The 23,665-nt window shown below is 54.0% G+C and overlaps 8 protein-coding genes across 8 annotated transcripts; 6 read left to right on the top strand and 2 right to left on the bottom strand.

Annotated features, from left to right (window-relative positions):
• Positions 1-703: 703 nt before the first annotated feature.
• LTHEOB_640 (TPR domain-containing protein) lies at positions 704-2,413 on the bottom strand (the record flags this gene model as incomplete). The annotated part of the gene is made up of 1 exon (XM_035515652.1): positions 704-2,413. The coding sequence occupies one exon, from the start codon at positions 2,411-2,413 to the stop codon at positions 704-706; it is 1,710 nt and encodes a 569-aa protein (XP_035369399.1).
• A 2,018-nt stretch (positions 2,414-4,431) lies between these two features.
• On the top strand, positions 4,432-5,339 carry LTHEOB_639 (Short chain oxidoreductase protein; the record flags this gene model as incomplete). Its single annotated transcript, XM_035515640.1, has 4 exons — positions 4,432-4,739; positions 4,787-4,894; positions 4,949-5,105; positions 5,163-5,339. The coding sequence occupies 4 exons, from the start codon at positions 4,432-4,434 to the stop codon at positions 5,337-5,339; spliced, it is 750 nt and encodes a 249-aa protein (XP_035369398.1).
• A 1,391-nt stretch (positions 5,340-6,730) lies between these two features.
• LTHEOB_638 (alcohol dehydrogenase) lies at positions 6,731-7,893 on the top strand (the record flags this gene model as incomplete). The annotated part of the gene is made up of 3 exons (XM_035515629.1): positions 6,731-6,854; positions 6,913-7,352; positions 7,408-7,893. 3 exons carry the CDS (start codon positions 6,731-6,733, stop codon positions 7,891-7,893), a joined length of 1,050 nt encoding a protein of 349 aa, XP_035369397.1.
• A 1,028-nt stretch (positions 7,894-8,921) lies between these two features.
• On the bottom strand, positions 8,922-9,494 carry LTHEOB_637 (uncharacterized protein; the record flags this gene model as incomplete). Its single annotated transcript, XM_035515618.1, has 2 exons — positions 8,922-9,239; positions 9,294-9,494. The coding sequence occupies 2 exons, from the start codon at positions 9,492-9,494 to the stop codon at positions 8,922-8,924; spliced, it is 519 nt and encodes a 172-aa protein (XP_035369396.1).
• A 4,714-nt stretch (positions 9,495-14,208) lies between these two features.
• LTHEOB_636 (Amino acid permease) lies at positions 14,209-16,205 on the top strand (the record flags this gene model as incomplete). Its single annotated transcript, XM_035515607.1, has 7 exons — positions 14,209-14,344; positions 14,396-14,466; positions 14,515-14,536; positions 14,593-15,117; positions 15,173-15,436; positions 15,496-15,911; positions 15,972-16,205. The coding sequence occupies 7 exons, from the start codon at positions 14,209-14,211 to the stop codon at positions 16,203-16,205; spliced, it is 1,668 nt and encodes a 555-aa protein (XP_035369395.1).
• A 353-nt stretch (positions 16,206-16,558) lies between these two features.
• LTHEOB_635 (uncharacterized protein) lies at positions 16,559-18,838 on the top strand (the record flags this gene model as incomplete). The annotated part of the gene is made up of 3 exons (XM_035515596.1): positions 16,559-17,336; positions 17,384-17,802; positions 17,861-18,838. The coding sequence occupies 3 exons, from the start codon at positions 16,559-16,561 to the stop codon at positions 18,836-18,838; spliced, it is 2,175 nt and encodes a 724-aa protein (XP_035369394.1).
• Positions 18,839-19,346: 508 nt separating this feature from the next.
• Positions 19,347-21,416, top strand: LTHEOB_634 (Carboxypeptidase s1; the record flags this gene model as incomplete). The annotated part of the gene is made up of 8 exons (XM_035515585.1): positions 19,347-19,622; positions 19,673-19,825; positions 19,878-19,887; positions 19,938-20,163; positions 20,218-20,623; positions 20,698-20,739; positions 20,792-21,152; positions 21,253-21,416. The coding sequence occupies 8 exons, from the start codon at positions 19,347-19,349 to the stop codon at positions 21,414-21,416; spliced, it is 1,638 nt and encodes a 545-aa protein (XP_035369393.1).
• Positions 21,417-21,958: 542 nt separating this feature from the next.
• On the top strand, positions 21,959-23,404 carry LTHEOB_633 (S-adenosyl-L-methionine-dependent methyltransferase; the record flags this gene model as incomplete). Its single annotated transcript, XM_035515574.1, has 4 exons — positions 21,959-22,272; positions 22,345-22,469; positions 22,554-22,758; positions 22,882-23,404. 4 exons carry the CDS (start codon positions 21,959-21,961, stop codon positions 23,402-23,404), a joined length of 1,167 nt encoding a protein of 388 aa, XP_035369392.1.
• Between the last annotated feature and the right edge of the window lie 261 nt (positions 23,405-23,665).

Genomic DNA, 23,665 nt, shown 5'->3' with positions numbered 1-23,665 from the left:
CGAACCTAATCGAATATTTATTCTCTCAAAAGGTGGAATCTGGACCTAACGTCCAGATGCGTTTGCGCAAATTTAAATTCATCATTTGCGTCCGGACGTTAGCTTCAGCTACCCACGCAAGACAATATTTTCATGAATCCTTCTGATAACGATGAAGCTCCTCTAATGTCTGAATTAAAACCTTCCCACGACTCTTGTTGTCCAGAAAAGAATGCTACGCGTGTTGCTCGCGCCATCCATGCCACTTGCCGAGCATCACGGTTGCCCTCACTTCGTAGCGGCCGTCGGTTGGCTAGGAATTTTACGGATTCCCCCAGCCAGACCATAAAGAACCGGAGACCCTATACGACACCTAGCGTGGAATTTGCAGTTCTCATTGCGCGCGTCCCCGGGGCTTTGCTGGAAGAAAGACATGAGGTGAGGATGCAGTCGGCCGCTCGGCAAAATTCTCCAGCTCAGCGCTGCCCGGCCCGCTTCCGATCAATGGACATTCGCAGCCAGCACGTCTAAGATGAGCTCGGCAGGTCTTAGGCTCGCTTTTATCGCGGCTTGGATTTGTAGCCCTTGGCGACATCAATTTGCCACCCCGTTTTCGATTGCAGAGCCTACATATCACCAAATTGGTTTGCCTTGCAGCGCATGGGTTCACTAACAACTTATATTGCAGTCAATGAGCCTCGAATTCCTCCTCTACCTCAGAGCTTCAGGAACAGCACCCCTCCACCCCCCTCTCACCAACCCTACAAAAGCACGACGACCGCACCTCCACATCCGCCGTCGCCGCCACCACCTTCAACTGCTGCTCGACCATCCTCGCCTCAGCCTTGCGGCCCATCCGCACCAAACACTCATGGTACCCATGCAGCGCCCACACATTATTCGGATGCTGATGCGCGCGCGTCAGCGCCTCATCGACACCAAGATCCTCCGCATACGCCCGCGCCGCCTCCTCGACGCGCCCCTGCTCCAGCGCCAGCGCCCCGTACGCGTGCCGCGCCGGCACCATCCACCCCCACGGCTCCGTATACAACAGCGCGTCCTCGGCCGCGATGGCGTCGCGCAGCCGCCCGAACGCCTCGTCGTACTCGCCGCAGCGGTACGCGATTTCGCCGTCCAGCATCGCCGTCGCGACCTGCAGGATGTCGACGATGCGGTTCGGGAAGTCGAGGCGCGTGGGGGGCACGCGCAGCGCCGCGGCGCGGTACAGCGCGCGCTGCTCGTCGGCCGCGGCGACGGCGCCGGTGGCGGCGTGCGCGATGGCTTTGCCGTAGTACGTCATGGCAGTCGTCACGCAGTAGAGCTCCTGGTCCTGCGGCAGCGGCAGGCGCTTGAGCTCGTCCCACATGCCGAAGCGGATGAGGACGTGGACCCGAACCGCGCAGAAGAACTCCATCCAGTTCGCCATGGGCGGCGACTCGATGCGCAGCAGCTCCTCGGTGATGGTGGCTTCCATCCGGCTCGTGGCGGCCAGCGCGACGCGCGACTGGCCGGCCAGCATCGCGGCGTAGATGAGCGAGTGGTAGTTGTGCAGGCGGTAGAAGCTGTAGAAGTTCTGTCCGCCGCGGTGGGCCAGGAACTTGTCGTCAGCGACCGTCGCCGCCGTGTTGCTGGCGATGGCGCGGCGGTAGTCGCCGACCAGCACGTCGATGTGCGAGGGCATGTGGCGGAGATGGCCGCCGTCCGGGATGAGGTCGCGCAAAGCGTCGGCGGCGACGAGGGCGGCTTCGGGGGTGGCGGACCGCTCCATCAGGTGGATGTACAGGTGGAGTAGGCCGGGGTGGGCCATGCCGCCGGGCAGTTGCAGGCCGCGCTCGAGCGTGTCTTTGACCTCGAATACCGGGGACGACAAGATGGGCTTTCCGGTGGCGGCTTCGAACAGTTTCTTGGGGGCGGTGGCCATCAGCGCGTCGGCGTACAATGCGACGACGTCGAGGTCATCTCCGAATCGTGAATGAACCTCCTTCATTGCATCGGCGAAGGCCACGTTCGCAGCGGCAAGGTCGTCTGGCACGTGGCCCACTGGAAAGCGATACTGGATGGCATCGACGAGTGCTTTCTCGACGGCGCTTGCGGTGGAGAGACGCTCTTTGGCACGTTGAGACGCCGCGTGGCATTTGCGCCACGAGGCTTTCAGATCCTTCTCGTCGAACGCGCCCCACTCTTTATTATAATTAGGACCGGACGCGTAGGCAATCCCCCAATAACCCATGGCAGAGGTGGGGTCGTGGGCGATGGCCTGTTCGAAACAGATGCAGGCTTCTTCATGGTTAAAAGCGTAGATCCAATTCAGACCGCGGTTGAACCAGATCCGTGCTTCATTGCTCTTGCTACTCAGTGGCCGGCTGAAGGACCCCAGGTCATAATTGTAGCTGTTCGGATCCAACGGCGTTACGTCGACATCGTAATTGGTCATTTTTGCTGTGGATTTAGTGCGAGTAGGGCGGTAGGAGGTAGTAACGACCGTGAAATAGGAATCCTGCTGGCGGTAGCAACCGTTCCATGGCGATTGACGCAGTACATGTAGTCTCTCAGCTGAGTGGGGGTAGACAGGGTCTCTGGCCCTTCGGCAATTTATCGATTGGCCTATACCTGATACGTCCCACAACTTCACGGCGATCCACCGGGGAGGCTAAATCCCAGTGGTAGTACCAGCAGCGATTTTAGAAAGAAAGCACAGACCCGACATTTCTCATTTGTATCTCGGACACTTCCAATGTACAAAACATGACTTATCGACAGGTCATATCGAGTCATTCTCAAATGCTAAGAAACCCCCGCCTCTTGGCTTTCCCAAATCATGTTTTGTGGCATGTGCCTGGCCACTTCGATAATTTTACCGCGCTCTTGCCGGATGAGTTTACATACTTTACAATTACGATCACGCCGAGTCGTGACTGTGCCTGAATTCTGGTAATTGAGCTGTCGAATGCTACTAGGGACTTTTCAGCAAAGTTAGACCCACGACGTGTGACAGGATATCTCGCCGTTACGCACATCCATCCGTTCTTTTTTCCATATGGGGGAACGAATACAAATAAGCTAAGACTTTCTCTGAAAACTTTAAGATGCACAGTCGATTTCATCATGATGTAAAATCGTGGTGCGCGGAAATCTGCTAGTCTTCTACTACGGGAAGGTGGTGGAATGTTATCGGAAACATGATTGTTAATGCACTCTGCGGTCTCCCGATGATGACTAATAGTAGCCCTTGCAGTCTTCCGAAAGAGGGCAGTGTTTTGACGGATGACGTCACATTGAACTATGACAGCATTTTCGGGCAAGCCTCGCCGAGCCACCTCTGGAAACTAACAAGCTTCGCACCTCGCTAACCTCTAAGAGCCCCGAGTTGGCTGGGGATCGAACCTCTACCCTTGATAGAGATGCTAGTTGAGACCAACGTTCGCTCGGACCAGCACATGCTCCACGCAAAGCCGCGGCAGTGCACGCATCCTAAGTGTACATGTGATTCGTCCATTGTCGTAATCTTAGATATCTTCAAAGTGATTTCAACTGTGTTCATTGATGAAATACGACTAAAATCACTGGCTGATCAATATCTTCATGCTTTATCTGTTTCAGCTTTCTATTTGCCTCGGTTATGGTGTAGATATCCATAGTCAACGCTACTCGTTAGTGAAGAAGAACTTGAAATCCATCATCAGCTTCGCCGAATGGTTCCTATTTGGGAGCTCGTATGACCGAGGTCCATCAGAAGCATGGTACTTTTAACAAGTGCATGCTTCTGATACGGTCAAATGACTCGCGTTCGAAGTCTATAGAGTAAGTATTTCCGGGAGGCGCTTACAGTGGCGGCACGGATCAGTTTACGGATGAGTCCGATAAACTCTAGCGTGTAAAAATGTCCGCTGAGAAGTAACCCTACGTTAACTTGAGGCATTAAAACCGAACTTTTTATATTACAGAATCTCCCTTTTTCTTGTTAAAAATCTGTTTTTCTTCATTCAGAAATACCTTCTTTTCGTTGCGTGACAATAGGTTGAATAAGAGGACTAAAGATTTTGGTGTTCCTCGAGCACGTGCATGCGGACACGAAACGAATACGCGAATTTCCCCTATTGAGAACGATGCTCAATACGCGGAGTTAGGTCGGACTCGTCCATGAACCCATCCTTGCCGCCGCTGTAAGTGTCTTGATGCAAACTCCCAGCGATCTCACTGGTCAAGCACTGGCCACGGACGATTTTCGGAACTCTCCATTCTATTCATGCTACCGGCCTTACTGTCTAAACCCCGAGAAAGTTTCTGGGAGGCCTTCTGTGACACTGCGTTAGGCAATTCTTGTACTAGATTGTTAGCTGAGACCATTAGGCGGAGCCATCTTCCGGATGTCCACGTCTCCGGTTCCGAGTCTTCAATCGTTATAATAAGTAGTAAATCCATAGAGAACTCCAACATCACTCAACACTCACAATGGCTTCAACTTACCTCGTTACCGGTTCTTCGCGCGGCATCGGATTGGCTATCGTCACCGCCCTTGCGGCTAAGCCGGCCACCGAAGTCAGCAAGGTATTTGCATCGGCTCGTACCGAAACCGACAGCTTGAAGCAGCTTATCGCCAAATCTGGAGGCCGCGTCGAATGGGTTGCTCTTGATGTTACTTCCCAAGAGAGCGCGAAAAGCGCGGCCAACAAGGTTGCCGAATCTCTAGGTGGAAATGGCCTTGATGTGCTCATCAACAATGCTGGACTCGGAGCCAAATGGAACAAGACTGAGGACATGTAAGTTGTAATCCTAGATGGCAAGACATAAAATTAACACGCAATAGGACGGACCTCGAGGACATCTTCAAAATCAATGTTTTGGGCGTTCAGTACACCACCAGCGCCTTTTTACCCCTGTTGAAAAAGGGCAACGCGAAGAAAATCATTGTCGTGTATGGTTCCGCTCTTACATGTAAAGTCTATGGATGAGAGTTAACATTTCTCAGCTCGACACCCCTCGGGTCCATCAACTCCGCTCCCGAATGGAAGTGGGCCCAGGTCCCGGCCTACAAAATTTCGAAGGCAGCCGTCAACATGCTCACCGTCCAATACGCGCTCGATCTGGAAGACGAAGGCTTCACCGTCGTGCCGCTCTCTCCCGGCGTAATTACTCCCAGTATACTTCTAAATTCTAGTTCTAGATGCTAACTGTGCACACAGTACGTCAAGACCGACATGGGTGGCGGAAATGGCGACCTGACGCCGGAGGAAAGTGTCAAAGCTGTGTTGGACATTGTCTTCCGCGTCACTCGCGCGGACAACGGCAAGTTTTACAATGTCAAAGTTCCTGGATGGGAGCATGAAAAGAAGTACCAGGGCGAGAACTTGCCCTGGTGAAGGAATGGCAAAGGAAATGGTCTTTCAGCGTACATCTGTAACCAACAGTCCAGCCTCTGCTGTCACTACATGCGGGTCGCATCAGATGCTTGCACGTAGACATTATGACAAGTACCCTTCTGGAAATGTTTTGCTTTGAGGCCAATGGCCTGTCTGGGAATGTTCATTTGCCTTGGTGTGCTTCCTTTGTTGTCACCATGGCACTGTTTCTTTCCCAATTAGGCTTTGCTTAGCTCGCTTAGCAGTGGTATGTCACCACCACTCGCCGCATTCACCAATCGATATCATTCGCGTTTGTCACATTTTGCTCATGCCGAAGGGGAGTTATCCGATCCTCCCTCGACAGCAACAACGTGGCTGGTTAGTACGCCGCCTCGCCCAAAGCATAGCTACTCGCAGCCTATAGCCGGCGGCGCCATCGAAAGTGACCTGGCGCTGGCCCTATTCCTCTTTCTCTTCCTCGTCCATTCCTCTAACCAGTCAGATCTATGCAGCGGTTGTCTGTTAAGTAAGCAGGTGGATTTTTGTTACGAAGCCAGCCTACAGGCTACAGGGGATTTATAATCATATGCGAAGTAAATAAGGAAAGGAAGCCTGCAGGGAAAACCAAGGCAACACGGAAGACGCCAGAACAGCAAGTCGGAAGCCCGCATCGCCTACCTACGTGAATTCCCTCTTATCTAATCTATTACCAATTGCCAGTCATGTCATTGAATTAAGCTTTGTGATTTTCTTGATCTACCGAAAGACCTTGGGGTTTAGCCCACTGTTATAGCTTTAGACTCGTAGTGAAGAATTCGTGGCCCGTGAGTGAGTGCTTCGGTCATGGGCCGTGGGCCGGGAATTACTCCGGGCCTGAAGTTGCTTTCGTCATCATCGGAAACACACCAATCACACTAGTTTCCTTGGCTCCGTCGGAAACCCGCCGATAGTCCAATGCAACAAGTAGCCAGTAATAGATGAGAAGGAGATAGCCAGTTAAAAATTCCTCTCTATTACATAAATGACTGGAGCTTTAAGCAATCCCATCTACTAAAAGCCTGTCCCGGGTGTGCCACGGAAGTTTGCATGTCGTTAGCTATATTGTTGCATAGGTCCCGCGGGAATACGAAGTTAGTGGGCTTGAATACGTAGCTACGAACAGCGGCTTCCCGATTTGAAATGTAATTACTAGCTGCGGACATCCGGCAATTATTAATGTAGTCTGGTTTGCCACCGTGTACCTTTGTATGGTTCATGATGATTCATGAAAGCTGCCCTTGGGAACTATTAAACGCCCTGCTCCATCCTCGAAGACAATCAAACCTCAGGTCCCGGGCTCCAAACAAAACCCATTTCTTACACATCTCAAACCCACCTTCGCGAAAAGCATCCATCCCAATTGCTCAATCATGACTATTCCTCAGACGCAAAAGGAATGGCGTGTCTTGCAGGGCGCCAAGGATTTTGATACCCTCAAATTCAACACTCAGGCCGCTATTCCAGATCTCAGCGAACACGACGTTCTCATCAGGTGTAAGTTTCTCTCACCTCCGCCCACCTCTTAAGCCAGTACCAACGACGAAAACACCAGTCCACGCCGCCTCCCTCAACTACCGCGACCTCGCCATCGCCAAGGGCACCTTCCCCTTCCCGTACAAAGACGACATCGTCCCCGCCTCCGACGGCGTCGGCGAAGTGGTCGCCGTCGGCTCCCGCGTCACGCGCTTCAAGCTGGGCGACAGGGTCGCCACGCTCTTCAACCAAGCACACGTGGCAGGATCGCTGGATCAGCACTCCATGGCGACCGGCGTGGGTGGCGTCCTTGACGGGGCGCTGCGCCAGTACGGCGCCTACGATCAGGAAGGCCTGGTCCACGTGCCGAAGAATCTGGACTGGTTGGAGGCGGCTACGCTCGGGTGTGCGGGGTTGACGGCGTGGAATGCGTTTTATGGGCTGCAGGGACGCCTGTTGAGGCAGGGTGATTGGGTCGTCACGCAGGGAACGGGTGGTGTGTCCGTCTTCGCGCTGCAGGTATTTGAACCCCTCCTTCTCCCGCTTCGAGGACAACGGCTAAAACTCCGTCTAGTTCGCCAAGGCGGCTGGTGCGAATGTTATCGCGACGACCTCGTCCCCGGAAAAGGCGAGGAGGCTTAAGCAGCTCGGCGCCGACCATGTTATCAACTACAAGGAGACACCCAACTGGGGCGAGGCCGCAAAGCAGCTCACAGGCGGCCGCGGAGTTGACCACGTCATCGAAGTTGGCGGTCCGAAGACTATGGCCCAGTCCCTTAAGGCCATTCGGATCGACGGTCTGATCAGCATCATCGGTTTTGTTGGTGGTGAATGCGCCGAGCAGCCGACTTTCCTCGAAGCGTTGTCTAACCTTTGCACCGTTCGTGGCCTGTTCGTTGGCTCGCGTCTGCAGTTTGAGGAGATGAACCGTGCGATTGAGGCGAGCGATATTCATCCGGTTCTGGACGAGAAGGTTTTTGGACTGGAGCAGACCAAGGAAGCGTATCAGTACATGCTTGAGCAGAAGCATTTCAGCAAGATTGTTATCAGGATTGACTAAATTTGTTGTCTAAAACTTGCTAGATCATTCCATACTCGTACGAAATCTTGTCTTCCAACCTACTGAAACTCTCTCAACATCGCCAAGTACTTAGTAGAAAGGTTTCTACAAGAGTGGACCGGTCTTGCGGATCGCTATACGAAAGTTAGAAACTATGTGAATGCTCGCCCTCGCAACCCCAATTCGGAGTGCACTCTTGAACGCTAGTCATGTAGATTGGCAGGCAGTTTGAGGGAAAGGCTGAGTATAAAAGTTCGTGTCGTAGGTAAGTATGGACTTATTCCGCGCTTTTGGGTGTGGGATAGGCAACATAGTGACACTACAAAGACTGGACTCACACATAAGCATTCAAAGAGTATGGAAGTATGCATTTGTAACTCAATAGCTCACGGGTCATGCTTGGGAATGTCAGGTGGCTGTGAAATTGTGATGTCGAAGATTGACATTTGCACTTCAACCATCGAGTCATGCGTTAGAGCCTCGATTGTCCAACAGCCCATGCATTGACATGTCAGGTAGATGTGCTTTTATGATGCTGAAGCTTCGCGCTTCAAACACCGAGGCATGGGTTGGTACCTCAATTATCCCGAGAATTGCAGACTATTAAAGTCTGTTTCAAGCCGCAGCATTGCAAGAAAGTCCACTTAGTTCTCCTTAGCCTTCTTAAGACGCGGAGTTGGACTTCGCTCAGGCTCTTGGCCGTCGTCATCCCGTGGAGGAGTGTCCGGGCTATGAGCCCTCTTGAGTGGAGATCCTGCCAAGCGTGAGGACTTCCGCGGCAGCTCACACGGAGGCGTAGAGACTACCTCTTCAGGAATCGAAGAGAAGAACCTCATGCTCCTGGGTGTGTTCATGTCCACGGCGGAATCCACCCTCGACTACCCACTCTCAGACTACGAGTTATGCTCTTCGTTGTCCAGCAATGGCACACCACGCTCGATTCCAGCATACCGTTCCATTGTCTGACCGAAGAAGCTCGGAGCGCTGGAAGCTGCGGACAATGATGACTGTTCAGCTGACGATACCAGTCAAGTTGCGGAGTCTTGTGCCAGCTGGATATTCTCGTCGTCGTCGACCTTCTCCGCATCTTCCACCGAAGCAAGCTCATCCGCATTCTCAGTCAAAGTCATTTCCTGGGTTGTCTGGGAGGCAGTTTCGTCCTGCAGCTGAGCCTCTCCAGCGGCGCCAGCGTCGATGATGTTCTGACGCCACTCATTGATGCGAGCGCGCGACTGCTCGAGACCCCGACCAACCGCAGGCAGCCGAGCAGCGCGCTCCTCAGAGCGGTTCTCCGGCGGCTGCGTGCGCAGATCATCGTAGATGCGCTGCGCGGCGATCAAGTTGGCCTGGGGCATATCATTCAGCGGGGCGCTTCAGGTCTGGGTCACTGAGCGTCTCACCTCGGCGTCGAAGAAGTCGTCGGCGTAGAACGAGAGCCCGAGGTGGCACTTCATCCACAGCCACGGCCCCGGCGACGGCCGGCTTGCCAGCAGGTCGCGAAGGATGTCGGCGCCATCCTCGATGGTGTCGGGATCGCCGAGCAAACGGTGGGCTTCATGGAAGCGGGCGACGAGGAAGCGCTTGTAGTTGGAGTAAGGCATGGTTGCGGGATGGTGTTTCCGGGAAGGTTTTGCGGTGAGGATCGTAAAAAAGTGCACCAAAAGCTTTCCGAAGCGTGCTTGTCGTCAGAGAAAGGTGTTGGTGACATGGAGGCCGCTCGACATCAGCGTCACCACAGGTCCGTGCACGGAGGCGCGTCGGGTCGCGTCGCGGCGCGTCACTCACATGGATCGCGTGTCTCAACACTTTTCTCTTCTTCACCATTCGGGATAATAAGTAAGCACTGCTAAAGGATTGTTGAACAGGCAGAAAGGTTGGATTGCTTATAATTGCGACAAATTAGGGTCGTTGAAGCTATCGTCCGGACGAGAATGTCTAATTATCAATACGACACTTGCATCCGGACGATAGCTTCAATTACCCACTATCTGTTACAATTAAATCACCCCGCACAGTACTACCAGGATGGTATCACAACCGAAGGCTGGAATAAAGTATTTGGTCATTGCGTGGGTAGTTGAAGCTATCATCCGGATGCAAGTGTCGTATTAATAATTCGACATTCTCGTCCGGACGATAGCTTCAACTACCCATCTTTGTTGCAATTGAATGACCTCGCACAGATCTTAGATCGCGCGTCTCAACCGCATCCTCTCCTCTCCATTCGAGATAAGTAGCAACGCTAATCTTTGCGTGGGCATCTCGCCAAGTTCAGCTTATTACTGAATAGAAAAGATATGGCTTCATCGAGTATCCGCAATTCCTCAGTTGTCAGCAGCTCTGTAACCTGCCGCGCGGCCCCATATTTGGCTCTCCATCCTCGTGGCTTCGTGTGGCGGCAGCTGAGGTATTGGGCGGATGCCGTGCCAGCGAACGGGGAAACACTGATCGGTGATCAGGCGGGATGCATGCACATTCGGTTTGCGAGTTGATACGTGGCGGATGTGATTGCAGAGCCCTAGGAAAAAGCAATGTCAGAACATTTTTGAGCAGGCTGCAACGTTAGTCAGCTTATAATTGCGACAAGTCGGGGTACGTGAAGATCTCATGCGGACGCTTTTGCTTCCAGATAATTCAATCATTTACGTACGGATAGACGCTTCAGCTACCCACTCTCTGTCGCAATATGAAGCGAATGGTCCCCGTAGTAGAAAAGCAAATGAGTTTCACACGGTGGGTGGCAAGTGTGAAGAGAGGCTGACGTGGTCACGCAGTGAAAAACAAAAATTGGTGTCACTTGAATTCAGGGCAGACTGTGATACAGACGGGTGGGACAGGGCAGTGCACTGAATCCTCCAAGGCCTTTAACTGGTTGTCAGCCCCTGCAAATTTTTGATGCAGAGTTGCATAGCCTCTCAATCTGCATGCAGCCTTCCGTGCACATCTCAGTTCTGCCTGTCTCCAAACATCAACTGCGCAGGCTGCCCGGCGAGGCCACTTCAATCAATAAAACCAACTGCTATTCCGCTGCATCCCTCTCGGTCTAGATTCAAAATTACTTTAGTCATGAGTGTTTTGTCCTCCATTCCTATTTGGCTTGACTACGTTGGCTTCTCGGTGAGGCTTGCAAAGCGGGCGGCAAGCGTATGGTAACACAGCTGACGCCGGGACGCACACTAATAAGGCGAACCCTGATCAATATTTCTCGTAACACGAGGCTACCAATCGGATTACAATACAGGTCGGCACTGTCACGCCCACCGGTGAGGCTGATCGAGGTTTAATTAAAGCCCGCTATTCCTCGCAATAGGAAGCCAACCTTGTGAACAACTCCCCAACTACCCAGCCTTGTGAGGAACTCCCCAACCACCCAGTCATGAAGCGAACTTCGTCTCCCCCAGTGACCGATGGCGCTGCCGCAAGCGACACCCATTCCGACAAGAAACAACGAACGATGCAAGAGAGCGGCCCCGCAACAACTGCAACGCCAGCGACCGCAGAGAAAACAACCACAGAAACAATATCTACTACTGCCGCCTCAGATGAAACGACCGGAGAGGCGGCACTCCCAGCCCCAGACGATGCCGGCTACGATTCGGACGCACTTCAGTCAGACCTGGATGATGACAGCTCCGTTTCGGACTGGCCTCCAGACGACGACAAAGAGAGTCTTCCTGATCAAGATCAACAATCATACCTTTGCAGCAGGTGTCGCAAGATTGACTTCGATGAACTCTTCTCCCGAAAAGGCGCTAAGAAAGGCGGCGATCCAATCCTGTCCATTAGTGACGAGCAGAGAGTTCTTAGCGACTCTGAATGCGCGTTCTGTCAGGCACTGCAATTCATCTACCCTTCCTTGGAAAAACGAGATACAGTATGGAAACAATGCAGCCCACTAGTTGCAGGGACGGTCCAGGATCTAGGGGGCCTGCGAGACAAGGACTCGAAAGACGAGGACCCAGAGAACGAGGATCCAGAAGACGCAGAAGAAAAGATTATTCTGACCTTTGCACACCACTCCAGGTCTTCCCCAGGTCTAGGTTCAATCAAAAGGTGGACGAGAGACCAAATCGAGTGGAAAGATGAGGGTTGTGATTACGTGGGCTATATTGCAGAAGAGCAGACCATCGACTCCGACCATGCTGCTATCCCCGCGACTTCAGTCAAGCCCTACGTTAACATTGGCTTGTTCAAACGAACACTTCATGAATGTCAGGTCTATGACTCAGAGTATTGCAATACGCTCCACGGAGATGATAAAAGCGTACCAGGCATGCGATTGATCGATTGCAAAACTCGAACTGTCGTTCCTGCTTCTGAAATGGCATATACGTACGCTGCCCTGTCCTATGTGTGGGGCACATCAAAGAGCACTTCGGAAACCGAGCCTGTGTTAAATAATGGCCATGAGGAGTTACCAGCGGTTCTCCCAAGCACAATCGCCGACGCCATGTTGGTGGCTCTGAAATTAAAGATACGTTATCTCTGGTGCGACCGATACTGTATACGACAGAACCCACGCAACAAAGAAGAGGAAGATGAGAAACATAGACAAATCACGCGCATGGGTGACATCTACGGGGGAGCTTCTATCGCCATCATAGCAGCTGCTGGTGATGGACCGGACTATGGGCTGCCAGGGGTGAGCAGAAAGCGCCAACCTCCTAGAATCCGCATTGGCTCCCGCACGCTCTCTACCACTCTCGGTGATCCAAAGATGTTAATTGATCAATCCACATGGTCTAAAAGGGGATGGACCTTTCAGGAGGGCCTGCTAGCAAAGCGACGCCTCGTGTTCACCGACCAGCAAGTCCTTTTCAAATGCGGAATAACCTATGCTGTTGAGGCATACGATACGTCTGGCAAGCTGAGCTATGCTATCGAATCCAATGCACCGGAAGTTAACCCAGTCTATCCTTATTTTCTCTCCCACGACAGTGAATACCCAGATCTTTGGCTCAGGATAAGCAACTATGTCAAACTTACTCTGGGGAATAAACAAGAAATCCTCAATGGAATTCTAGGGACTCTGAAACACGGCGAAGAAGCAACCCCCCCAAACGGCAGTGAGCTTATACACAAGGTACGGAATGTTGCGGGCCTTCCGATGATCTTATATTGGACCGACCGACGACCATGGCCTTCAGTGCTCTTTGTTTCTCTTGTTTGGGAGTGCAATACTCCAGGGAGGCGGCACGAGGGCTTTCCAAGCTGGTCTTGGACTGGATGGTATTGCGAGGGCTTCTCCCGCAATACTGGTTTGCGGTATTTATCTGGTGATAAGACTAGAAGCCTTCTCGTCAGACTCGAAGAACCCAACAATGAGGTTTTAGAGCAGGATGAGTTCCACAGGCTTATTGAGGCCCGACACGACTTTTCCCACGCACACTTTCTTCGCATCACTGCACCATCCCTGGAGGCTCAAATCGTGCCCTTGGACACAGTACCGCAAGACGATCGGTATTCCGCTCCACCAAACTTCTTTCCTCGCAATCCCGAGGATCCCTTCGACAACACCAAGAACAGGCTCGCTGTACGATACTCCGGTTTTCGAGAGGTCTCTTTCCTAAATCTTTCAGATAATCGGCTGCTTCGTGCTTCTGTGCCTTCAAATGGATCTCGGTACTTTGGCATAATCGTTGATGAAGATCATCCAGATATCGCAGATGACAAACTGGGCTTGTTCGCGACGGGGGAGACGTATCATTGCGCTATGACACTTATCGTAATAGAAAAAGACGGCGGGTTTGAAAGAATCGGCGTTTCCTACGTTGATCGTCAACAACTTCGACAAGTACGCTCAAGCATTCGGGAGTTCAGGCTTATGTAGTTAGAACCAACAGTGTAGGTCATCATTTCGGGGGTTCAATTATTCGCTCATATTCTTCCTACGTCAGCTTCCTTCGCTGCACAGCACCGTCGTGAATTCTTGTACCTCATGAAACGCATTGCTCAATCGACTTCCCCATCTCGATGGACATCCTGCTCGACGTACAAGTAGACCTTTGAAAGAGAACACAGCAATCGGCAACCGAACGCGCACCCCGCATCTCGAAGCGGGGCAAGATCAACCGGGAACCGACATACCGAAATTGGAGTGCATATGCGCCGGGGGTCTCTCTTCTTGGTCGGACCCGACGTGCTGGGGCGATGCTTACCGATGCTGCGACCTTGCTATCTGTGTATCTCTCCGCAGGGTTGTGGCTGCGGCGACCGCGGCCTGCACGGTCAGCGCTTCGAGTACTTATCTGCCAGAGAACGCGCCCATTCGGAACTGCGATTACGCCAAGTCCTTTCACTTGTACGATTCTTACCATGCCATCGATCCAAGCAAAGGAAATGGGAGGGCGGGAGCAGGAGGTCCAGATCGATTCTGACAAGGGAACGGCGGCCCCTGTCCGGGCTCTATCTCGGTCGTTACAGGGAAGACACATGCAGATGATAGCGATTGGTATGGTCACTTAGGCTTTGTGAAATGGTTCACTTCTGATTCAGTCAACAGGTGGCTCCATTGGCGCCGGCCTTTTCGTTGGCACCGGAGGAGCGCTCCGCACGGGCGGTCCTGGATCTTTGGTACGCGGTGCTGCCATATTGACAGCTTTTTAGTTAACAATCCAGCAGCTCATCGCCTTCATGATGATCGGTAGGCTCCACTGACGCTTATTGTTATCATCTATCTACATAGCTGATCACGAGAAGGTGCGATGATGATGTGCACCGTCCAGGCGCTCGGAGAGCTCGCCATCATCTACCCGGTCAACGGAGCCTTCTACGAGTATGCCGTGCGTTTCATCGACCCGGCATGGGGATTTGCCATGGGGTGGGAATACTCGATCGGGTGGATGGTGACGCTGCCGTTCGAGATCACAGCCGCCGGGATAACAATCGAGTTCTGGAGAGACCGAGAGGATATCAACCCCGGGGTATGGTGTGCGGTCTTCCTGGTTGCACTGATCATCATAAATGTGTTTGGTGTCCGTGGATACGGAGAAGGCATGCTGACCCTGTTCTGTCCTGTGACTGCAGCTAATAGTTCAGCAGTTGAGTTCATTCTTGCCATCGTCAAGATACTCGCCTGCATAGGCTTCATTATCCTGGGGATCATCATTGACTGTGGTGGTGTTCCTACCGACACCCGCGGCTACATCGGCGCGCGGTACTGGCATGAGCCTGGGGCCTTCCGAAACGGGTTCAAAGGGTTTTGTTCTGTTTTTGTCACTGCAGGTCAGTATCAAACTAAACAATAGGAAGCCTTGGAGACTGAATAACACTCGCACAGCATTCTCGTTCGGCGGAACGGAGATGGTTGGACTCGCAGCAGCTGAGGCAGCAAATCCCCGAAGATCGTTACCCAAAGCTACACGGCAGGTCTTTTGGCGCATCTTCCTCTTTTACATACTCAATGTGTTCATCATGGGCCTTGTTGTTCCGTCAGACAGCGACGTACTTCTGGGCGCCAGCGGCGCAAACACCAAGGCTTCCCCTTTCGTTCTCGCCGTGGAGCTCGCTGGAATAAAGGCTCTTCCACACGTTATCAATGCTGGTTAGTACTCGTACCTCAGTCATTTCGTCGCCGCTTCCACGCAGCTAATAGATTCACAGTCATCACCATGGCTGTTTTGTCCGTTGCAAACAGCTGCACTTATGGCTCCACACGAGTCCTCCAAGCACTCGCCTCCAGCGGGCGAGCACCTGCGTTCTTCGCCAAAGTAGACAGTAAAGGCAGGCCTATCTGGTGCGTTGCCCTGCAGGTGGCGGTGGGATTCCTGTCTTTCATCACCGTCACCGCAGACTCAAGTCTGGTCTTCACCTGGCTTCTTGCTGTTACAGGCCTGAGCGGCCAATTCGCCTACCTTAGCATCATGCTCGCTCACATCCGATTTCGTAAGGCGTGGAAACTCCAGGGACGGGATCTGGAGCAGATACCCTGGAGATCGGCCCTTGGTGTTTACGGCAGCTACGTTGGACTTACTTTAGTGTGCTTATCGCTTGCTGCAACATTCTATTCCGCGCTGTTTGTAAGTCCTCCTTTTCCAATCTCAGTTTCTGCGTGCGGCCATCTGACTGAATGCCCGCAGCCCATTGGATCCCCACCCAATGCGAATTCGTTCTTCCAAAGCTACCTCGCGGCTCCAATCACCCTCTCACTCTTCATTTTCTGGAAGGTCTACACAAGGGACTGGGGATTCGGCGTCAATCTGCAGGAAGTAGACTTGGATCTTGGCCGAAGGATGGAAGAGGATTTGGATCCTGATGTCGGAGAAGACAAGAAGCGCTCAGGCTGGCGGCGTGCAGTTGGCTTCATTCTCTGATAGCTGCCGCTGCTTTCTCGTATTCCCGAGAGTGGGGTGCATGCAGACAATTACAGCCCAAACAATAATCCACCACTGACATGCACACGGGCGCGATACGGATCTCGCGATGCCGCAGATCTGACCAGAAACAGCTACAGGGTGGTAGTCGGCTAGAGTTGCCATGCCGGGCGCGGGGTCCTGCTGCAAGAGGCATGTACGACGCCGGGATGTTACGGGATCTTCTGATAAGCATACCAAGCGAGCAGCCACGCCCCGCAACCCTCGCCACCACTGGCTTTTAGCTTCATTGTGCCTTGAAACACCACTTCACCAAACACAACAAGCCATCGCCCAGATCACCACCGGCCACAATGTCTTCCCCAGCCCTCGTGCCGATGAAATACGAGCTGTTCCCGCTCGGTTCCATCAAGGCAGAGGGATGGATGCGCAACGACCTACGTCAATGCGGCGAAGGGCTCGGCGGCCACCTCTTCTACTTCTACCGCTTCGTCAAGGACAGCACGTGGCTGGGCGGGACGTGGGAGTACAGCGCGTTGAACGAGGCGGCGCCGTACTGGTACAACTACATCGTGCCGCTCGCCTTCAGCCTCGACGAGCTGGCGGATGCCCGTCTCGCCAAGAGGCTGCGAGATCAAGCCGAGCACTTTCTTCAGTATACCCTCAGCCATCAAAGCTCTGATGGATGGTTGGGCCCGGAGACGACGCGGCAGACGCGCGGGATTTGGGCTCGTTGCTTGTTGCTGCAGGGTCTGATGAACCATGCTCTGGCGGATCCTGAGAAGCGGGCTACAATCATGGATGCAATGCTCAAGTTTGTCAAGCTGGTGGAGGAAATGCTTCAGAGAGACTACGAGGGCTACCTGCCAAAGGACGGTGACGAATTCGACAAGCAATGGTTCGGAGTTGCACGCGCACACGAGCTGTCGACAACTCTTCAGTGGCTTTACGATGAGCCTGAGGCTACAGAGTACCGGAGCTTGATCTGGCATGTAATGGAAATGCTCTGGGAGGGATCTCGCCTTGCAAAAAGAGACTGGACTGAGTTCTTCACCGAAGCAAACTTCCCGCAAACACCATCCGTGCGGCACGAGTCATCAAACTTCCAGCACGGAGTCAACGTAGCGCAAGGTATTTGATACACATGGTTGGAGTAAGAGCTCTCCTAATTTTGCCAGGTCTTCGATATCCCGCACAACTTTACCGCATGCACCCCTCACCTCAGCTGCTTGATCTTTCCAAGCAAGCCGTAGAGCGCGTCTTCAAATTCCACGGAACGCCGGCAGGATCTCTCAGCAGCGACGAATACATTGGCGGTCTGTCGCCGGAGCGCGGAGCCGAGCTCTGCTGCACTGTCGAGTTGATGTTCTCGCTGTCCTACCTCCATCGGCTTTACGGCGACAATGATTTTGCGGACCGTGTGGAGATGGCTGCGTTCAACTTCCGGGCTGGAATAGGGTATGATTGGTGGAGCCACCAGTACATCACGCAAACAAACCAGCCTTGGGCTCGAGAGTTGGAGCTCAAAGAGGGTGAAAAGACGCCCTGGTTCGACGTGTGCCGGTACGCTAACGTCTTTGGCCTCGAGCCTGAGTTTGTGAGTATTTCCAGCGTAGTACTTCTGCCTTGGGGACTGATGGAATTATCACGAAAAGCCATGCTGTACTGTCAACCATCCAACCGCCTATCCGAAGATGCTCATGAATGCGTTCCTGCGATTTCCTTCCGAGCGGCAGGGGGGAACAATTGAGGCGATCCTGCATAATCACCTGTTCCCATCCATACTCCAAACTGACGGCATCACCATTTCCTGCATGGGAAGTTATCCCTTCGCAGGTGCCGTTTTGTATTGGATCTGTACATCCAAGCCGTTCGATCTTTTCATCAGAATCCCAGGTTGGGCCACGGGCACCTCCACCATCGAGCATGCTGACGCTCAAGATTGGCCTTCGCGGCATCGCGAGCCGTTCGTGCAAAATGTCAACGACAGCGACACGCCGACAGGTCTGCACAAAATTCGAATCCCCACCACGCCTAATTACAGAATTGCCTTAACCCTTCAGGCACAGATCCGGGTTGAGCAGCACGCAGACAAGTCTGTCAGCATTTTCTACGGCCCTCTGCTCTATGCGTTTTCCATCGAGGGCCTACAGGAGGAGATGGAGCCTCGCAACTATAAAGACCAAGCTTCCCCCTGCCCCGAAATGCTTGATACAGGTAGAGAGATCTGGGGCCAGCGGGCTTACGATGAATTTCTGCTCCCGTTGGGGAATTGGGGCATCGCCATCGATCCCAACCAGGAAATCAAAGCCATCTTCAATCAGCCGTGGACGGACGATAGCACGAAGAAGGATTTCCACGAGCTTCCGAACCCCATCTGGAAGCCGGGCGCGCCGCCTGTATCGATCGAGGTCACGGCGGTGGGGGTTGACTGGCCGGTGCGGAACGGCACGGCAGCCCCGCCAAGTGCCGTGGATACGAGCGAGAGTGCTTTGCAAAGCAAGCCTTTCCGCATCAAGCTCCAGCCGTTTGGGGCTGCGAGACTGCATATCGCGCAGTTTCCAACAGCCAATCTACCGGAACCGGTACAGATGGTAGGGCCTACCCCATCTCCAGTCAGCAATACCGGCTAACTCTCAGTGTCGATGCCCACCACACTAAGACGGCCATGGATATATTGAGACTTGAATGAGACATGGAGGAATGATAGTTTTAGCGATCTGCTCTGGCCACGACTTTTGTCTCATCATTGCTACTTGTCCTATCATCTTCACAATCTAAGCGGGTGTGTGGAGAGAGACGGAAAAACTACTGGTCGACAGCTACGTCACACCACTTTTGGTCCTCACAACGAGACAAAAAGTCACCTTATTCTTCCTGATCTGCCGGGCTTGGCAGCCACGGTTCCCCTGCCGCGGCAATGTGACGGCAGGGCAGATAAGCTCTCAGTACCACCTTCCCGCTTCACAGCCGAGAAAACTGCCCCACTCTCCGCATCCGTGAAGGCTCAGAGATCTACAACCGACGTCCCTCCTGCAGCATGCATGAAATTACCTGCGGGATATACTTCATTCTCATTGGTATAAAAATACAGGCACCATACTACCAATTCAGTCGTCGACAAAAACGCCATCGTCCACGATGCTGTTCCATACGTTGCTGAGCCTCGCCGGCACCGTCTCCGCCGTCGCCGCTGCACACACGTTCCCCCGCAGACAAGCCCCCAACCCAGCCCAGAATGTCACGACGATCACGAGCCCGTCCGGCGTCACGATCCGATACAAAGAGCCTGGGAAAGATGGTATCTGCGAGACGACGCCCGGCGTCAATTCGTACAGCGGGTACATCGACATCGCGCCGGACGTGCATGTATTTTTCTTTTTCTTTGAGTCGAAGAGGGATCCTGCCAATGACCCGGTAAGCATCAATGGGTGAGAGCAGTGGACAGTGGCTGAGAATGAGCGTAGGTCACGTTGTGGCTGAATGGCGGGCCAGGGTCGGATTCGCTGATCGGGGCGTTTGAGGAGATTGGGCCGTGCGAGGTGGTCGAGAATATGACTACGGTGCTGAGGGATTACTCGTGGTCTGAGATTACGAACCTTTTGTTCCTGTCCCAGCCTGTAAGTTGGACAATTCTTGGAAATGGTGGACGGCTGCTAATAATGATCGTAGGTGGGCACTGGTTAGTTTTGACAGCACTCCGTCTTCCTGCCCAGTCATTGACAAGACCAGGGTTCTCGTACAGCGATTTAGAGGTAGGATTCTTAGATCCGACTTATTTGATAGTGGACTCCACCGGCGGTGCAGATGAGAAAGAAGGCCGCTGGGCCGTCATCGACCCTACGAAAGAAGACAACAGTCGACTCGCCGCAGTCACAGCATGGGAGCTCCTGCAAGGTTTCTACAGCGGCCTGCCCCAACTGAACTCCGACATCAAATCCACAGATTTCCACCTCTGGTGCGTTCCCCCTCCCGATCCCCTTCCACACGCAAAACACCTCACAGAAGTCAGGACCGAATCCTTCGGCGGCCACTGGGGCCCCGCCTTCTTCACGCACTTCCACGAGCAAAACGAGAAGCTGGACCAAAACACCACCACCGGCCGGAAACTCAACATGAAGTCCCTCGGCATGGTCAACGCCATCGTCGACGAGCCGACGCAGACGGAATACCTCCTCCGCTTCACGCACGAGAACACGTACGGCCTGCAGCTGATCAACGACACCGTCTACGACCACGGCGACTTCGCGCTGCGGCGACCCGGCGGCTGCCAGGAGAAGCTGGATTACTGCGCGTGGTTGGATCGCGAGTCGTTGACGCGTCGGGTGGCGTGCTCGGCGGCGCAGTTTATCTGCCAGGCGGATGTTGAAGGGCTGTATTATACGTTTGGGCTGGAGGGGAGGGGGACGTATGATATTGTGAGTTCTTTTTCCGCCTCGAATTCGGGGTCTGGTCTGGCCGGGGTGAAGCCATTGTACTGACAGCTCCCCAGCGCGCGCGGTCCGGTGACGACGTCCCTCCGGACTACTGGCGCGTAAGTCTTTTCTTTCCCGCCATTGACCAACCAACAGCACTGACGTCCGCAGGCCTGGCTCAACACCGCCCCCATCCAAGACGCGCTCGGCGTCGACCTCAACTACACATCCAGCAACCTCATCTACAACGCCTTCAGTCTGTCCGGCGACTTCGCGGCGCCGTACCTGCCGGACCTCGAGAAGCTGCTGGAGTGGGACGTCCAGGTTTCGCTGGTCTACGGAGACGCTGATTACATCTGCAACTGGCTCGGCGGTGAGGCGCTGTCGCTAGCCGCGGACTGGCCGGGCGCGGAGGACTTCCGCGATGCCGGATACACAGAGCTGCTGGTGGATGGGAAGGCGTATGGGGAGACGCGGCAGTACGGAAAGTTGAGCTTTACGAGGGTGTGGGAGGCGGGGCATGAGGTGCCGTGTAAGTTTTGTTTTTTTTTTCTTCGGTTCGCTGGGTGGAGGGTTTGGAGTTTGCTTTGTTGCTGCTGGAAGAGAGGAGCTTGTGCTGACCATTGGTGCAGACTTTCAACCGGCCGCAGCCTTCCAGATCTTCAATCGGACCTCGTACGGATTCGACATCGCCACGGGAGAGGTAGAAGTGGCGCCGGACAGTTTGTACAAGACCAATGGGACAAGCAAGACCACTCATACAACCACGGCACCGCCTTTGCCGGCACGAACATGAGATTGATAGTGGGACATGGGATAGACATGACGTGTGTATATGCAGACGGGTTTCGTAGCAGAAGTCCAAAGTGAATTCATATTTCTTTTTCGCTCATGCCGGGGGCACATGAAGCTATCGTCCGGATGAGGGTGTCGAATTAAAAATTTGACATATACATCCAGATGATAGCTTCAGCTACCCATATGTTGTTGTAATTTTTTTCTGAGAAAAAAGCAGCTCAGGAAAGATTCGAGAACCTTGCTGGCCTTCGTCCGCAATACCTCTCTTTATATACATGGGTAACTCGCTTTGGAAAACTTCCGAAAACGTGTCTTCACCCGATGCATCCGTGTGGGTCACTCGCATCACCCGACGTCCCGAATGAGGCAGGGCCAGTTCTCGAAGCGGTCGTCTACCCGTGCGGCACAGCAGAGCAACGTTTCCCATAAAACAAACGTGGAACGACAAAAAAGAAAACAAAAATAAACGTTGCTGCGCCTCCTCGTGCAGTCTGGGTTTCATAATCGTCCAGCCGCCGCCCGAAACGCGGGTTTGAAAACATGTCGACGCCACCGCAGGCGGTTTCGCCGCTGAACAGGTCACCTCGGGGTGGTGCGAAGAAGAGCGCCTCGCAGTCTCCGAAATCCGCGCCCCGCTCTCCCGTCTCGCCCATTGCCGATCTCGCAGCGCCAATCGAAGTTGCAGATGACGTCGACGAGAGCGATGGCGGCACACTGTCCGATACGTCGAGCCTCGATGGTTCTGTTTCGCTGACATCCAGCCTCCGCTCGCACGTTTTTGAGAATGGTAGACGGTACCACAAGTACCTGGATGGGCAGTACAATTTTCCGAATGACGAAAAGGCGCAAGAGAGGTACCGTACTTACCTACTTCGTCTGCATGATGCTCGGTTGGATCCCGACGCCTGACCACGCCGCACAAACAGAGAAGACATGAAACACGCAATCGTCGTCGCCGCCATGGACGAAAAGCTGCACTTCGCCCCCATTAGCCCCAATCCGCAGAACTGCCTCGATCTCGGGACGGGCACCGGCGCGTGGGCTGTGGAGAGTGAGCCGCCCAATCCCCATCCCCCTTCCTCAACCTTCGTATATCCCGCACACCGAGAACTGACGAGCTGCTGCTGCTCCCCAGTGGGCGAAGCCTACCCCAGCGCCGCCGTCGAAGGCGTCGATCTCAGCCCCATCCAGCCAACGTGGGTGCCTCCAAATGTAAAATTCACCGTCGACGACATCGAGGCGCCGTGGTTGCACCCGGCGGACCATTTCGACTACGTGCACGCGCGACACGGCGTTGAGGCGTTCAAAGACTATCCCGCCGTTCTGAAACAAGCCTACAAGTAAGTACAGTACGGAAAACAGCCAGCCGCTGCCCGCCAAGAGGGGGCAGTGTGCGGCAGTGCAGCGCTTAGTCTCCCCTCGCCGCAACAGAAGCCCACCTGATTAACATGCACGCACGACAGACACCTCCGGCCCGGCGGCTGGATGGAGCTGCAGGAGTTCGAGTACATGCCGTACGCGGACGACGACAGCATGCCGCCCAGCTACGCTCTACGCGAAATGCTCGAACTCGTAACCGCTGGCCTCCGCACGATGTCGATCGACCTGCGCCGCGCCCGCCCTTCGTCCTCATCCTTGTCCTCATCCTTGTCCTCATCCTCCTCCCCGTCCCCATCCAGCCTGGACGCCGCTCTCACCGCCGCGGGCTTCGAGGACGTCTCGGTGCGCCAGATCAAGGTGCCCATTGGCGCTTGGCCGAAAGACGCGTTCCTGCGCAACCTGGGCTTGTGCTGGCAGGCCAACATCGCCGCAGGCCTGCAGGGCATCACGCTGCGGCCGCTCGGGCGCGGGCTGGGGTGGGAGACGGAGCGGATCGAGGTGTTTTTGGCGGAGGTAAGGCGCGCGTTGGCGGATCGGGCGGTGCATGCGTATATGAATTTGTTTGTGTTTTGTGGGCGGAAGCCGGTGGGGGAGGAGGGGGGATGAGGTTTGTTCACTTTCTTTTTTTTTGGTGGGGGAGAGATGGGCGGTGGATGGAGAGGGAGGAAGAGAGAGAGAGAGAGAGAGAGAGAGAGAGAGAGAGAGAAAGATCGCCCCTGAATGGGAACCGCGGACCCCGCATGAGCTGCGTGCATATACTACGTATCGGGCATGTCGTTCTACCGCTCGATCTCGGTGTGTGAGTGGTGCTGTGGGGACCGCCGGGCCGTGGAGCGGCGGGCCGTGCGGGTTGCAGCGTTGGTCTGG

Source organism: Lasiodiplodia theobromae (assembly GCF_012971845.1).
Source record: "Lasiodiplodia theobromae strain AM2As chromosome Unknown scaffold_2, whole genome shotgun sequence".
Lineage (NCBI taxonomy): Eukaryota > Fungi > Ascomycota > Dothideomycetes > Botryosphaeriales > Botryosphaeriaceae > Lasiodiplodia > Lasiodiplodia theobromae.
This window is presented reverse-complemented; position numbering and strand designations above follow the sequence as displayed.